This window comes from Gymnoscopelus braueri (assembly GCF_963280865.1).
Source record: "Gymnoscopelus braueri genome assembly, chromosome: 12".
Lineage (NCBI taxonomy): Eukaryota > Metazoa > Chordata > Actinopteri > Myctophiformes > Myctophidae > Gymnoscopelus > Gymnoscopelus braueri.
Window position 1 is genome coordinate 31,301,240 of NC_137614.1, and position 16,945 is coordinate 31,318,184.

Below are 16,945 nucleotides of genomic sequence, written 5' to 3' on the forward strand. Positions count from 1 at the left end.
ACAAGCTCACAACAACGCCTTGCAGATTGGCAATTATTATTTTTTTGCCTCTTTCTTATAATATTTGACAATTTGGCTGATGTTTTTATAGTATAGTTCGTTTATTACTTTGGATGCAGTAATTGTCTTCCTTTCTTTCTTTTTTTTTAGGTATTAAAAAGGTATTGTACTTCAATTGTCACTTGTCATCTGGGGACCGCCCAAAACCATGTGGGGACCCGACCCACAGGTTGAAAACCTGCTAGCTTGCCTTGTTCAACTTCTGTTGTCATGAATGAAATTATTTTTGGGCAGGCAGTGACGTGGCCAATCCTGAAAAGGACCCCGGCAGTCAGCTGTATGATTTTCATTGTAGACGTTTTTCTTCTTCACTCAAAACGTCAACAAATGTGTGATGTTTGGTTTTTTCTGCTTGCTGCTGCTGACAAAAATACAGTCACCACGAAGAGGGTCTCTGCCATGCACGATTTAACCAAAGAAGACACTGAAACAAGCAAAGCATAACGTTACTTCCTAAATCAGGACACGGCTATTTATCTTCTTTTTGGGTTGATCTTCTCATTTTACTCAGAGGTTTGACAGGTGACAGGCAGACAAGAATGGCAGACGAAGCCCTCTTCCAGTTTTTACACAATGAATTGATACAGTACATTTACAAATCTGCTGAAAATGGAGAGACGGTAAGAGTCTTTTTTTTTTTTTTTACACTCATCTATCCCCCCCCCCCCCCCTTCCCCTCGTCATGAACTCTCATCTAACCAGATCAGCTGCTTTTCACAGGAGAATGGAAGAAATATCACCAAACTGGAAAACATGGGATTCAGGGTTGGACAAGGACTCATAGAAAGGTAACAGTCAAATAAAATAATGTTCCTATTCCATTTGATTTAGTGGTACAATTATCAATTAGTCTGATCGCATAATTACAACTGCATTAGCCTTGGATCAAAACTATCATAGATGTATTTTATCGAGTCTGACTCTTACTTTCGTATCTGCAAATGTCAAAATTGATAAAATACATGATAGTCTTGATCCAAGGCTACAACTGCATGCAGAGACAACACTTTGACAGCTGGAAGTTACCTCATCACAGCAGGAATTTATGGTAATCTGATTGTGTGATACCTTTAGAATAAAGTAGGTTGAAATATTTGAGGACTAAAACCTTAATGTGGTTCCCAGACAAGTCCAGCCTTGCTATTTTTGACCACCACATAGGCACATATTATTATTGCAATATAAACAACAATAAAAAAGAGATGTATTTACTGTTTAAATGTAATTTTGTTGTTGGTGGTAGTGGATCTCTTCTTGGTCTCTCTCTTCTCACACACACACACACACACACACACACACACACACACACACACACACACACACACACACACACACACACACACACACACACACACACACACACACACACTGGCCTAGGTATAGTACATTTACAATACCAATCATCTCTTTGCCTACAGGTTTACCAAAGACACAGCGCGCTTCAAGGACGAACTGGATGTAATGAAATTCATCTGTAAGGACTTCTGGACGTGTGTTTTCAAGAAGCAGATTGACAACCTCAGGACGAACCACCAAGTAAGACTTGTCTCCACAAGCACATGGGTCTAGTGGTGGACAAAGTATAAAGGCCTACTCAAGTAAATATTTAAATATTTAAAAGTACAAATTACAAAAGTACGTTTTCAGAAATTCACAGACATTTTAAAAAATTGTGAAAATAGCCGATCTACAAGCTCACAAGTTCGTAGATTGACTATTTTCACTATATTTGAAATGGGGCTTACGTGGTTAATTCATATTTTTGTAAGTTTCTGTCTCAAGAGTCCCTTCCTAGAAATGTAGTGGAGTCAAAAGTACAATATTTCTATAATGTAGCAGAATGAAAGTAATCAGCTTTAAAGTAAATGTGCTTAGTTACTGTCCACCACTGCATAGGACCTGCTACTGTATCTCCAGTCAACAAGTAGTAACTATGCTATAATGCACAAATCATCAGTTTTGTTCCACAGTGGGTCACATGTTAAAGGGGAAGTCACTTTCATCCTCAATAACACATTTCGATACACACACACCCAGAGAGATTAATAATGTAACTAGAAGGAATGCGAGTACAACTTCAGTCATACGTAGACGATACGACAAACTTTCCGCGTGCATGGCTCCAAAGAATGTTATCATGAAGAGAATGATAGTCAGCAGCACTCAACTCAGAGTGCTGGCTATCATTCTCTTCATGATAGATTCATAATGTGACTATGCACGTACTGTATGCAGGACACATGTCCATGCCAGGAGTAAAGGCTGCAGTTAGATCCAGCTCTCACACAACATAGGCCTGTTATGATTGCTGTTGTGATGCTGTTGACATTGTCATGTTTTGCAGGGCATCTACGTGCTACAGGATAACAAGTTTCGCTTACTAAGTCAGCTTTCTGCTGGAAAGCAGCATTTGGAACATGCCCCAAAGGTTAGACTCTAAACTGCACACTACAGTACTTATTCAATCTATAGCACTGCTTTTATAGTGTCTTGTTAAGTCAAGAGGTATAGACAACAACCCTACTTTCAGTGTGGGCCGGATTTCAAACCAAGCCCCCCCCCCATCATAGATCTACGGTTTATGTGGTAAAACATTCACCAGGTTTCACTTACCTGTCTGGATGTGGAGATTTGGCTCAAGACACTTGTGCAGTATTGCATACATTGCAAGTCACTGTTGGTCTGCTGCTTTCATTTTCGATCACTACATCACCCACAACATGTTTTAAAATCTGGTATGCTCATTCTGCAACACCAAAATGTCTGTAATTAAAATATTTCTAGATATCACTGTCTTGTATTAGTTCATGTTAATTTTGTGCAAGCTTTGCTGATACAAGACTTCACTTCCTTTCACTTCCTTCTCTTGCACTAAAATCGTTGGCTCTCTAAACCGAAATATTTGATACCGTTTTGGTAGAGAGATGAAAAAAAACCGATACAAACAGGTGCAGGTTGAATTTGGCCTTCTATACTGCAGACATTTTAGCCGCTGCTAAACAATAAACCTGAGTTTATGCCTCGCTGTCACAAGTAGTGGGTATTGTCCGTTTTCAACACCTGACGAAGACAGAACACAATGGGAAAAATAAGCTCTGATGAGTTTTGCACATCAATAATTTTTCTTTACACAAAACTCCTCTTGTGGGAACTACAGGAAAATAATAAGTGTGGAATGGACTGTCCTACTATTTTTTTAAGATTTATTAACTTTTCAAAATGGTCTGTGTTCACAGTATTGTGTGATTTATTTATTATTATAAAAAATATATATATATAAATTTAAATGTTTTTTTGTTTTCCAGTATTTGGCCTTCACATGTGGTCTTGTGAGGGGAGGGCTTTCAAACCTGGGAGTGAAGAGCATTGTTACGGCAGAGGTGTCCGTCATGCCTGCATGTAAGGAACACATTTCAGGGTTTGATCAATTTCAGTTTTTCAATTTGATTAGAATTGATTGATTGATTTTGCACCTTTTTCTTTCTTTTTCTTTTTGTTTTACTAAATATCGGTTAAAACTTTGGTAATTGTTGATCTAGGACTGTCGGCGGGCGGATTCTGCCAATGCTTTTCAATGGGAACGGAGCGGTTTGTTGCCATTCAAGGATCTCCGCAAGAAAATGCTTCGATCTCATTGAAAAGCATTGGCAGAATCCGCCCGCATATGCAGAATTAAAGTTCGGTGTGACCGCACCCTTACAGTACATCAGATTTGCAGATGAATAAATGAACACTGAGGATTTTACTGGTGGTCAAAAATGTTATGTGATATCTTAAAAACACTTTAAGGGTGCGGTCACACAGAACTTTAATACTACCTATGCGGGCAGAGTATGCCAATGGGTTTCAATGGGAAAGGAGCGTTTTTGGGGGGAAATCCGAAAATGGCAAAAAGACGCATTCCCATTGAAAAACATTGTCAGAATCTGCCAGGCAGAATTAAAGTTCGGTGTGACTGCACCCTTATAATGAATGATCGTATAAAAATGTAACTTGGGATATTTTAAAATCAAGAGTTTATTTTGCACTGACGATTCCTTAGAGTATTAATTCATTCATTAGGGCACGGCCACACCACACTTTTATTTTACCTCTGGGGCGGAATCTGCCAATGCTTTCTCAATGCAAATGCGTGGATTCATGGTCTTGCAGATTTTTTCCAAGAATCCACGCATTTGCATTGACAAAGCATTGGTAGAGGTCAAATAAAAGTGCGGTGTGGCCGTGCCCTTAAATGCTAATAGACTTAATTAATTACACCCTATATTTCATTTTCTTTCTAGGTAAATTCCAGGTCATGATCCAGAAAATGTAGTATCTCAAGAGGCCATGGTCATCCCACTGTCTTGCCTTTTTAAGTCTTTGCTCTGAAGTTTGACATGTAAAATATTGTGTAACAGATTTTATTTTATTTGAATATATGTTTTTATATTATGTGTTTGGGCATTTTGTTGTTGGCGAACATTTCTAGAAAATCTACATATCTACATCTCGCAACGCATGATGTTGTGAGCTTGTAGTTTGGCTGTTTTTGGCAAAGATATTTAGTGTTAAGGGAAAAAAGGAGAAGGCCTAGTATAGACCCCTGGGGGACTCCGGTCAGCTAAGGAAGGATATAGTGTTTTAGTGCTTAAAGTGACGATTTAGTGAATTATTTCAAGTCTAGATAGAATACAATACAATTGCACAAAAAAAATCACAGATGTAAATGTACATTTAATGTAGCTTCACGGGTAGATTTAAAAGTAAAATACAATAAATATGTTATATCCATCACACTTTTCGAGTTTACAAAATGTATTGCATTCTTTTAAAGCTCTACAATGAGGCCAATGCCTCTACAGCTCTTCAGTACACAGAAAATAAAATGTCCAGGTGGGTTACAAATTTCATCCAATCAGGAGAGAATGATGAGCTTGTGTTCCAGTTCCAATTTTGTCGGCTCATTTATTTGTTTCATCACTTCCAATTGTATTTGTTTATCCTGTATGAGTTTTCTCTCCTGATTAGATTAAATTGATATCCTGACATGAACATATATTTTCTCTTTACTAAAGAGCTGGAGAGACTATTTAACACTTATTTTAACAAACAAAAATCACTTACAGCACCTTTTTTTTTTTTTAAACAAAATAGTGTGCACCTTTAATTTAATATAATAGGGAATTAAAAGGATATGTAATATTGATCACTAATCAATACCTCTCTTTGGACAGTTGACATTGAAATAAGTTGACATTCCAGAGTTCCATGTCACAGGAAACGGGTGACACCAGCTACAGTATGTGCTTGCAGAGAAGGCCAATGACTGTCGGGGACCTTTTGAAGATACCGTGGTCCATATGTTTTTATTGTTTAAAGGCCCATTCAGTGATACAAACACAAACAAGGGTAGGCCACCACCACCAAAAATGACAAATATCTTTTATTTGGGATGGGATAATAAGAGTAGAAATAACATAGTTTCTATCTACAACTCAATAAAAAGCAAGTCTTTTGCACACCTACAAAGGCGACAGGTGTGTAGGAGAAGACCAGGCGAGGGCACCAACATACTGAAAGAAAAAACTCCCGCACGCTGTCTTCAAATGCAAGAAAAAGATTTTATGGAAATACAACATGGAAATACAGTTCAAGATAACCTTCACAGGTTATGTTAAGGTAACCTGATGAAGGTCTAACAGACCGAAACGTATTCCCCTTCAATCTTTTTCTTGCATTTGAAGACAGTGTGCAGGCCTTTTTTCTATCTACAACTCAATATTTTAGAATTTATGAGTAAACTAATTTCTATAAAATGATTCCAGATTGGCCTTTAATGTTATGTTCTAAGCCACATGTGGCTCAGAGCATCATATTGTTCAGTAATTGATTTGAAGCTCTTGAGAAAATAATTAGTTGATTCGTTCTCGCTTTCCTAACAAGCTATGGGGTGTCTAGTGACAATTTCACATGTAAGAAAGCTACAGTGTAAAAAGGGTTTGTGTGTCATTGATCAGAGTAGTCTCGGCTGAGCGCCTTTTCCATACAGTCCCCTATTGCAAAATAGCTTAAAAACAACAACAAAAAAGATAGAAATGAGCCAATGGATAACATTAGATTTATATTTGTTCTTTTTTTTAATGGATTTGCCTTATCCTTTCCAAATGGTGCCCCCTGACAGTCGGCAATTTTAAAGCCTGTACTCTAGGCTTCTAACGATCCTGAACCTTTGTTTTGGATCGGGCTGATTTCAGTCCTGCAGTTTGGCATCCCTAATTGAAAGCAGATGATTAGGAAAGACCCCAAATAGCAACTGAAACATCGAGTGAAAGGCCTAGTGACATTGTGTAAACATGTTTTGCATTTACAGTATATTACAGATGAAAGTATTCATGATTATTTGCACTGAGTGCTGATTAAAGACCCCATTACATGAAGAATTTGCATTTTCCAAAAATAACACTGTTTAATTATTTAATTCTCTGTGTTGTGTTTTTATTTGACAAAGATATTGAAGTCAGCAACATCTTTCTGAACTGCATAGACTAGTGCAGCTTGAAGTGCATCATAAAATGTTCAAATGTGATCAAATGTATGAACAGAAACAGATTTAAGTTTATTACAATGCATTGTACAGGCCAGGGTGACATGGTGAGGACTGGTTTGGTCATTCTGGTACATGAAGGGATTGGCATGTAAACATGCCTCGAATATACGTAACATTGGTGGAAAACTTCCAAACGAAAATTTAAGTTTTCCAATGGATCCAATGTAGTTATTGTTTAGTCATGAGCTCTTTTTAATAGTTTTCAGTGGTTTAGTATTTATAAAACCCACAGATACACTTAACCACTTTCACTTTAACTATTAAGAAAATAGCAAATTTACAAGTTCACAACACATTGCATTTGCGACGCATTGTGAGCTTGGAGATTGTATTCTTTTTGGTGTGACACTGGTATGACGAAGGAGGGCATTAAATAATATAATATATATATATGGAGTTAAAATATGTAGATGCAAGGTTTCTGCCAGACAGCAACGATAACAGAAAATCCCTATTTAGCTGCCAAAATAAAGGAAATACCTACAGAAACTTTCACATGAGACATGGTTTGTCAAAATAATCTGCAACTTGGATTATTCTACTCAGCATATACTTAACTCAAGGCATGATGTTAATTGTTTAATTATCTTAGGCACCTCGAGGCATGTCCTTCATGCAATTTAATGTTGTAGTTTTTTATGTGTTTTGTAATATGTTTTTGGACCCCAGTAAGACTAGCTGACAAAAACTATTTTGTTCAATAATTCCATAAATTCCATTTCTAGTCATTTCCTTTCCCATTCCCAAAGTCTTTATAGCAAAAAATCCAGAGCCAAAACATTGTAGTAATAAAATAATATTTATTATGAACAACCATAATGTTTGAAGCTAACACAAACACATCAACTCTATGAATAAAGAAAATAGACGACATACAATGTAGCTCAACTACAAACTGTCTCAACCCTCCACAATATTGAAACCAATATTACTAATTACAGAATATTCCTTTACATTGTGTGATTTAAAGAGTCTGTCAGTGATTTATTTCTCCTTGGATCATTCTCTGCTTATTTCAGGTGCTAATGGAATTCGCTTTAGCTGTGATGGCTCATGTCATTGTCTGGCTGGCTGCCTAAGCACTGGGCATCTTCATGTGGAAAACAAACCAAACCAAAGAATACATTATTATCAAGTTAAGTTATTCGAACTCTTAAATGCAGTATTCAAAATTGAACATTCTTTCATGGCTTTTCTGTTACCATTAGTAGGTAAGATATTTTGCTCACATTTAAAACTGCTCATATAATGTTTAAGTATTTATTGGTTGTGAATGATACAGAAATGGCAATGGGAGGTGAATTTAAATTTAGGTCTTATACTGTATATCTACAGTAGGCAAACCCAGTATGTTTCTGACCCATTTATGTAAATCAAAAGTGTCCAGCCCGATTGTTTTTGCAAATGTTCAGTCTGTAGCTTATGTGTCAGCATCACTCAATTTTACGTTAAGTAATTGGGATTTCACATATGTCGTCTTTTGAAAGTCAGCCATTTTTCTATCAACACTGTATCCAATTGATCAATAAGATTGATAACCTTCCCCTCAACACCCTGGCCCCAACACCCCACCACCATATAGTGCAGGGGAAAAAAAGAAAGAAATATATACAGTCTCAAAATAAATATAGTTCATGGCGTGGGTGAGAGAAAGCAGTGGGCTTACGTGCATCCAAATTTAGCCGAGATCAAAGGGCCAATACAGCTGCACTGTATCTGACAAAATGTATACCTACAGTATAAGAAATGTCCACATAGTATCTATAGAATTTTCAGAGAAATTGTCTCTTAAGAACTATGGACCTACAGTATGAGTGCCTTGTCAAAAGATACATTCATTGGCCAAATCTTAGGCTATTAAGTGTTGAATAGCTTTTTTGACATAAGTGTAATTGTTGTTATTGAACAAAGGTCGCCATCAGCATCTCTGGTGAGGCTGCCAAACGGGCAACTGTGAAGCAACGCTCGTGTATCAAATAACACATACTATTTTAAGGGGTTGTATCATTACCTCAGCCATAGCTGTGGGGGCAGGTCACTCAAAATTCCTTTCTACAAACTACAGCCAAGCGCATTCCTGAGTATAGCATCATAGACCTCATCTTGAATGCTTGTCATCGAGGGTGGGATCACTTTATTCACATCTGAGGAGTACACAGTAAAATCCTGAGAGTTGATTTCACTCTGAGTGTGGTTCCATTTATACACTCTCAGAGTTAAATTAATACTATGGATTTTTACAGTGAAGTATTTTTTTTAACGACAGTTGAGGTTTCCAATTCAGTTTATTGGTTTCCCTCAGTGAAATGTTTTTAAAGAGCTCTATGTTGAATGTGGCCTATGCTATGCTTCATGATTCTCCGTTATGAAGACATGTATTACAACTTAATGTCATGTCATCAGAGATACCTGACCTACTTGCTTCCAGTTTTTCTCTCTTATTTCACTGCAATATTAGTAATACAAAAAAAACAACGTTTATTTACATGCTTCTTTAGAAATTCTCAACATCTTGGCTGGAGAAAGGAACATTGTTTGGTCCTAAATAATTTGTCGAAAAGTAGAAAAAGAGCACAAACATGATCTCTGGGAAAGATTCACGCATTAAACATAGCTAATAATATTTAGTGTTCCGTTTTTTTTTAACAAGAAGGAAATAGCTTTGAGTTAGCCAAGGAGCCATGCTACACAGCCAATAACAAGAAGCCAAAACTCATTTGGTCAGCTGCTGTTGAAAACCTGTTTAGTCCAAACAAGGAGTTGGAAACAAAATGATGAAAGCAACACAACTCACATCAACCTATTTTTTTCTTTAACTACCTAGAAGAAGCCATCTACAGTGAGTACATTATCAGGATTCAATTAATCAATGCTTACATTGGACACTAATATGCAACAAAAATAATTGCACCTGTTCACTTTTCATCCACGGTTTGCATTCATGTGTCACATGAAAGTGCAGGTGCAGTTTTGTCTTGCAGCATAATTATTCAATAGGAATATCCAGTATGCTTTTAAAAAGAAAGATCCACTTATTTTTCTTTGACTCTCATTGCTACGGCTGGTGTTATAGTGATCCTTCGCCTAAATGTCAATTCTCATACAGTATGTGTTACTAGTTTGCCTATGAAGGATCATTGTATCTTATAATGTTCAACAGAATATGAATGGTGAGTGAACACATTACGCTGAAAAGATTCATTGATAATGTACCTTTACCCTTTTCAGAATGTATACACGATTTATACTCGGCGCACGATTCCGTCATACAGCAACGTATAAATCAGGCTTTACTAAGATTATCATTATATAATACAACAACAGCAGTATGTTTTTTCAGTACACTGAATGCATTCCGCAATTTATCTGGTCATTTTACATATATATACAAAATGTGATTGGGGTGAGGAAAATACAGTAACCAGATGAGTGGACCACATGCAAAAAGTGTAGACAGTTACTCAAGTGCTAAAATGTACACTCTTTATATTAACTGTGCCCCCCCCCACACCCACTCAGCCACCCACCCATCCCGCTATACCACCCCACTTGAGTCTTGTCCTGCACACGTTTATGACTGACATAGCCTACTGTGTGCTATACCGTATCAAATCATCAAACATTTGATGTGTTTGTATATCAACTCCAAATTCTGTATATTAGTGAAGCAAAATGTGACCTCATTTTAAGGTTTGGACCAAAACTGTCCACTGAAAGGGTGCGCTCTTCTACAGACTAACGGAAGATACGAATGTAACTATGTTTCTATGAATTCCTAGATGACTGTCAGTAGGCAGTTTGTTTACTGACTACTGGCAGTCAGGAGGGAATGAAACAGAACGTACATTGTGGTTGGTGATCAGTGTAAAAGAGGCTCCAGTGGAATCTCAGGGCTCTACAGGAGGGCCTTGTGCAAGGGCCAAAACGAGAATGGCATCTACAGCCCGTCAGAGGAGTTCAGGCTGGACGTGTCTTCGGCGTGCCTGCGGCTGGTGCGTTTAGGTGGCCGGTTGGCGTTGAACTGCTGCCAGTAGGCCTGGCAGTACTGGCTGATGAGACGTATCTCTGGCTGGGAGGAGAGCTGCGGCGGTAGTGCAGGCGGTAGCGGAGGCGGTTGGTGGTGCGGCAGTTGGTGGTGAGGCTTCTCCTGGCCAGCGGGCTTGTCCGGGAAGGTGAGCGCGTGCACAATCTCCCTGTCGAGGACGCGGAGGGCCACGCGGGCCATAGTGTGCTTGAAGTTATTCTCTGTGGCCAGGCAGTGGTACAGCCCGCTGTCTGCTTGACTCAAAGACTTGAGTAGGATCCCATGGGCCGTCTTCAGAACTTCCTGCTCCCGGTTCAGCTAGAGGAAATAGCAATTGCCAGATTTCATACAACTGTTGGGACAGCGCTGGACCTCCTATTTAATAACAGGAGATTAATGATAGCGGGCTGGACTGGTCAACCAGTATGAAATAGTGACTTCAGCTTGCACCCCACTCACCAGTTTCCTTTTGCCATCATTCTGGAAAAACCACTTGACAGATGCTTGTGGCGATCGTGGTTGGCACTCGAGGAACGCGCTGCTCCCCTCCACACCAAACTGCACCGTCTCGCTGAGCCGCTTCTCTACAAATCGGGAGGAGAGTAGTGATTTGCCTTGTGGTCAAGAGCCTTTTGTGCCTGTAATGCTATGACCATGTCGCTCACCAAAAAACAGCTTTTTAAATCGCTTATTTTCGGCGAGCGAAACAGTCCCTGGAAGAGGTATGAATTAGGCTTATGTCCTACAGCAGGTACAACCCTGCTTCCCATTTTATCAAGTAAATGAGGCCAAGGTCAAGGTCAATGATTGGTAAATTAATCAGGAATGGAGAGACATAGAATAAGAGATGTTGGTGCAGGTATAGGGTTTGCACCTTCAGGTGTGTTATTCTTTATATTAATCTGTACACTAAGGGTATAGTCACACATGCACAAATTAAACATATACTAAGGGGTGGAACTTCCAGTGGCAAAGCAAATTCGCATCACATGTGTATAATTCAACTTTGGTGAACTTTACTCTACAGGTGTTGGCCACTCACCTGCATTTGTGCATGTGTGCCTGTACCCTAGTTCATATTACGTGCTCCCCCCTTCTTGTGTTCTTCTGACTCTCCTCTTTTCTCTCTCTCTCTCTCCTGTGTTCATCTGATCAAGTGATTATAGTGGGTGACCCTGAGCCTAAATAAGAGAGGCCGGAGGAGAAGGAGGTCTCTTGTTTCTGTTGCCCCTTATTTTATTTATTTATTTCGATGAAGGAGGTCTGTTTTTGTGGCTTTGTTTGTTTGTTTAGTTTATACTGTTTTGATAGACAAGGAAGAGAAAAATAGTGTGGGGTGTTCTTCTCCCTCTCTTCCCTCGTTCCCTTTCTCTCACGTGTTCCTGATCAGGTGATTAGTGGGTGGTCCTGCCTCATTTTACGTGAGGTTGGAGCAGAGGGTCTCTCTCAGACGAAACATCCTGCCTATGTTGTAGTGCTTTTGTTTCTGTTCATCCTTATTTTGTTTATTTTGTTTGTTTGAGGATGGAGGTCTGTTTTGGCGGTTTGTTAGTTTAGTTTCTATACTGTTTTGATAGTTCAGGGGAGGAAGCTCTAAGTCCAATGGCACATTGTGTGGTTGGCTCAAACTTCCTTAATCCTTTTGTTATGTTTGGCCAGACCTTCAGACTCCCAGAGTTTGGCAAACTCGTGATGGCAAATGTTTTGTTGTTGTTGTTAATAAATCCTTTCACTTAAAACCTTGAGTATATGGTGTCCTAAGGCTGAGCCTTTTTTACTGTGGCCATAGCAATGTTCCTTATGTAACATGTGACAGTACCTTTAGCATTGAAGCCTCGACACTGTCGCATTGGGTCTCCATGTTTGATGTCCTGTCTTCTACTCCGCCTGTGACAGAAATCATGCAGACAGTCAGAGTGTATTCTCTCATCTATCATATATCAGAATTGTGTCCATTCTACAGTGGCAGCCAATTCCTGTGTCTCCCATCACATTATGAATGTTGTGTTTTAATTGTTATTAATGATGATTAATGATCACAATGTATTTGTATAATTATGTAAGTGTTTTCCCTAAGGATATGTGCTTTGTCAGCTCTGATTGCTTAATTTGTTTTATTGGCTGACTACAAATGCTGTTTTGATGTTTTTATAAAATGTTTCTTCTTTTGTCCTTATTTTTTGCTGATGTTTGCTGTTTTTAACATGTCTGTAAAGCACTTTGTAACTATGTTTGGAAAAGCGCTATACAAATAAAAGTAATTCATTCATTCATTCATATTTACAAAGGGCTGGAGTGTGGGGTCTCACCTCTTGGTGGAGGGCGTAAATGGAGCACAGGTCTCTCCATCCCAGGCACAGTAAGGATCTCGGGCCAGACAACAGTCTGAGCAGGCTTTTCCATAGACGGCACATCTATGCAGGGAGACCTGGGTGACCCCTCTGTCTGACGATACATACAGTTGTTGCTGCAAGTTACAACAGAGGAAACAGAAAGATTAGCCCTATATTCTTTGCTGTACGACGAATAGCGAAAATAGCCACGCTTGTAGATCTGCTGTTTTTGCAAGTTTTGAAATTATTAATTTTATTTTAATTAATTAATACATTTTCATCTATAATGGCATGCCAAAATAGGGATGCCAGGGAGTGGTTACATTTGTGGGGAAGGTTGTTTTCCCCACAAAACAACAGAGACGTGAGAGAAGTGGGGTCATGCAAAACAGGCAATGAGCCATTTGAACCCAAGAAGTTATGTCAGTGTCCATCTGTCAGATGTGTGCTCATGAAACATCAGTTAAAGCAGCGATTCTCAACCTGTGGGCTGAGACCCACTGGTGGGCTGTGAGGATATTGCAAGTGGGTCCCCCAAATAATTGGCAAAACACTAAGATTGTATTCATAATTAACATTAATATTACCTTCTTTTTTTTAATATCATGGCATTCTTTTCTTTAAAACCTTGAAAAATAAATTGTGATTGTGATACTGATAAATAGGAAATAATATAATATGTTAGTTCCATTGATCCAAGGATCCACTTGGTTCCATTTGTACACTCTCTGACTCTCTGAGTCTCTTGGAACCGTGGTGGTCCCTGAACCTGGCGTTGAGAACCAGTGGTTTAAAGCTGCTCAGGTATAGGCTCACCCTTTTGGATGATATCTTCATAGTCTTTATAGGAACTGGAGACTGTGAGAACAGAAACAACAATGAGGATAACAAAGACACACTCAGTCTCATGTCATGTTAGACAATGGAACACTGTTGCTGAAACATTTCATTGGAATTACCCTGAAAACTTCCACCTCTTCCAACGTGAGCTGCTCTATGCTGGCCGTGTCTTTAGGAAGAACTATGACTTTCTGAACTGTTCCACGGTCTGCAATGAAGAGGATTGTTTAAGTTAAAATAGCATCGTTGAAATTATATACAGTATATTCAAACTGGAACCATTTCTTCCCCCAGGCCCTTTCCTCTGCCGAAAATGATGCAGAAACCAGAGGTTGGAACTCCCAACCTCTGGTTTCTATTAGCAGTTTTCAACTTAGATGACACTCTTATCCATCAGGCTAATGGCCCATAACCACCATGCTTAGTTGGCAATCGTAATTTTAATGTGACTTCCTAAACCACTATTTTAGCCCTATTTTATACTTTGACGTACAATGGTGTCGCATGGCTGAAATAGTCGATGTTGTACTGTATTGGAGGTTTAACCTGCACTCAGTACAGTATATATTGGCTTGAACTGTAGAGCTGTTAGATATAGATGGTATATGTACTGATTCAGTGGTCATTTTCACATATAATGACCAATGCCAAAAAGGACATCAGGTTTAAAGTGGTTAAATGAAGATATTGATTGATTGATTGATTGATTGATTGATTGATTGATTGATTGATTGATTGATTGATTGATTGATTGATTGATTGATTGCACTGTATATCACTACCATGTACAGCTACAGTTTCCCCTCTCAGATTATTTTTGAACAGTTCTGGTATTCACGGCTAAAACTGACCTGTGCCCAGGAACAGCACCTCATATCTCCCATCGGTGGCATCCACCAGGTCCACCACGATTGAAGTGAAGCGGTAGTCGACACCAGTGCGCAGCACCAGAGGACGCTTGTGCATGGGGTAAACAGGGTGGTACATCAGAGGGTGTGCCCTCACAAAGTTTACCGCCTCATCGGAGAACTCCTTGGTGGAGCGGAGGCCTGGAGTAAAGGTTCCTCCTGGACACTGTGCAAACATAACATAACAAAACATTGTAATAACATAGAGTGTGACCTGTTGACAGTTTAACAGGTCAGAGTATAGACTAATTTATATACTCTGTAGTATATATGTTGTTGCTTGCCAAAAAGAACTGATCTAGAAGCTACAAATGCGTCACAGTGACGCATTGTTAGCATGCAGATCAGTTATTTTTGGCAAGTGATACCCTCGCAGCTTAAAGGAGCAGTTCACCCAAAAAGAATATTCATTTTCTATCAATTGCACACCCCATGAAGCCTTGAATTCATGGAGATGTTTTAGTTTTTCTTGCATTTCTAAGCCAATAATTTGATGACGGGTGGCTGGTCAATTGAAAATTATTGCCTCAGGAATGCGAAAATAAGTTGGGGTGAACTACTCCTTTAATAAACCACATTTTGGCATAAATCTCTAAATGTATTTATCCTTTTTCCATAAAAAATATATTTATTTATCTATTTAAAATAAAAAAGTTGCAAGTCCATAAACAAAGACGAGAGATTGTTCTAACCGTTCCAGGGCGAGGGTATGGGATTTTCCCTGTGTATGGCGTCCACTGATAGTTGTGGCCATGCTTGTGAGAGAAGGGGCCGTTGAAGACATTTCGGATGTCAGACATGGAGTACACACAAACAGCAGAGCCTTTGAACACAGAGCTGTCATCATGATGACAGAAGACAAGGTCAAAGTTAAGGTTCAAGGAAAACACACAGTGATGACTGCTGGTGATGACAATTATTTTGTAAGTAAAGTGCATGTTTACCCGGCAGTCGTAAATACTGCATACACGACAGGATTGCGTTCATCTTGTGTTGGCTGAATGAAAACGTCCTCTGGAAGTGGTTTGAAAAAAGGGCGAGTTTAGAGCCGCAATGAGATAAATCTGTGCATGTACTGGTATGTGCATTTTGTATCTTAGTGTACGTATCCCCTATTTTAGCAAGCTAAAATGTATTGATTTCTAGCGCATATCACAAGCTACTTACTCAGCTCATCGAAATGTGTCTCCACGCCGTCGCTCCCGATCACCGAACACACCAAGCGTGCTTTCAAGAAAGTTGTCCACTTGTTGACCAATGACCGCTGTCCACCATCGTCATTCTGGGGGAGGGGAGAACAACATCGACTCCATTGTCAACAGGTTCATCCAACATCAACTCCATTGTCTCCTACTATCGCCCATCAGTGCTGATGTCATCCACACAGATTCACAATTTACTGTTTAACCACTTAAAGGGATAGTCCCCCCTCAAATGACTTTTTTCCCTATTAATTACTTACTCCATGAAGCCTTGAATTCATTGAGATTTTTTTGTTTTTGGCGCATTCCTGATCCAATATTCCAATATTTGTTAAAAGAGCACTACTAAATATATGAATTTATATTATTTTGATATAGTTTTGCCTTGGCCTCCTATTTACTTCAATTAATCAAACATTAGAATATTGGATCAGGAATACAATTTGACAAATGACAAAAATAAAAACATCTCCATGAATTCAAGGCTTCGTGGGGTGAGTAACTGATGGAACACAAGTCATTTGGAGGGTGAACTATCGCTTTAAGTCATATATACTTGTCAAAGATACTTAAGAAACAGCTTAAATAGACGATCTACAAGTTCACGATACATTGCATCAGTTTTTTTAATGTTTTTGCCCAAAATAGGGACGCCAGGGTTAATTTTGTATCTGTAAACAGTTGTAAAAAGTTTGGTCTAATCACAGTGTTTACTATAATTATATCCGCCCCTTACCCCAAACCATCCCACCATGACCCCCACTCTGTGCCCCTCACCCACGCACAGCACTCTCTTCTGTATGTGTTATACAGTATTCTTTCATGTGCCTTATTTTTTTAAATAAATTGTACTGTATGAACCATATATAATTATTTTCCTGTGAAGCAGGTGGAATATACACTTTTGAGTGTTCTTATGAATAAGGTTAATGTCGTGAATGAAATAACGTCCGTCCCAGGTGATTGGCAAACTGATAAAAAATTATTAT

General features: G+C 38.9%; 2 protein-coding genes across 5 annotated transcripts in view; one reads left to right on the forward strand and one right to left on the reverse strand.

Annotated features, from left to right (window-relative positions):
- Positions 1-324: 324 nt before the first annotated feature.
- Positions 325-6,520, forward strand: trappc6b (trafficking protein particle complex subunit 6B). Of its 3 annotated transcripts, XR_013934179.1 has the most exons (7): positions 325-680; positions 781-848; positions 1,479-1,596; positions 2,405-2,488; positions 3,366-3,459; positions 4,344-5,508; positions 5,553-6,520. XR_013934179.1 is itself a non-coding variant. In XM_080444632.1 (6 exons), exons 1-6 carry the CDS (start codon positions 600-602, stop codon positions 4,373-4,375), a joined length of 477 nt encoding a protein of 158 aa, XP_080300758.1. In that variant the 5' UTR covers positions 325-599; the 3' UTR covers positions 4,376-6,520. The 3 variants fall into 3 exon arrangements, 2 of the variants coding, with proteins under 2 accessions (XP_080300758.1, XP_080300759.1); XM_080444632.1 differs by having other exon boundaries at positions 4,344-6,520; XM_080444633.1 differs by lacking the exon at positions 2,405-2,488 and having other exon boundaries at positions 4,344-6,520.
- Positions 6,521-7,427: 907 nt separating this feature from the next.
- Positions 7,428-16,945, reverse strand: part of sema3gb (sema domain, immunoglobulin domain (Ig), short basic domain, secreted, (semaphorin) 3Gb) — a 48,485-nt gene continuing 38,967 nt past the window's right edge. For both annotated transcript variants that reach the window (XM_080445845.1, XM_080445844.1), the window contains exons 9-18: positions 15,922-16,036; positions 15,699-15,768; positions 15,447-15,591; positions 14,698-14,920; positions 13,966-14,054; positions 13,823-13,864; positions 12,983-13,140; positions 12,493-12,560; positions 11,133-11,257; positions 7,428-10,991 (exon numbers count right to left, since the gene is read on the reverse strand). In XM_080445845.1, coding sequence (XP_080301971.1) covers positions 10,587-10,991; positions 11,133-11,257; positions 12,493-12,560; positions 12,983-13,140; positions 13,823-13,864; positions 13,966-14,054; positions 14,698-14,920; positions 15,447-15,591; positions 15,699-15,768; positions 15,922-16,036 — 1,440 coding nt within the window. In that variant the 3' untranslated portion in view covers positions 7,428-10,586. The remainder of the gene's footprint in view (positions 10,992-11,132; positions 11,258-12,492; positions 12,561-12,982; positions 13,141-13,822; positions 13,865-13,965; positions 14,055-14,697; positions 14,921-15,446; positions 15,592-15,698; positions 15,769-15,921; positions 16,037-16,945) is intronic.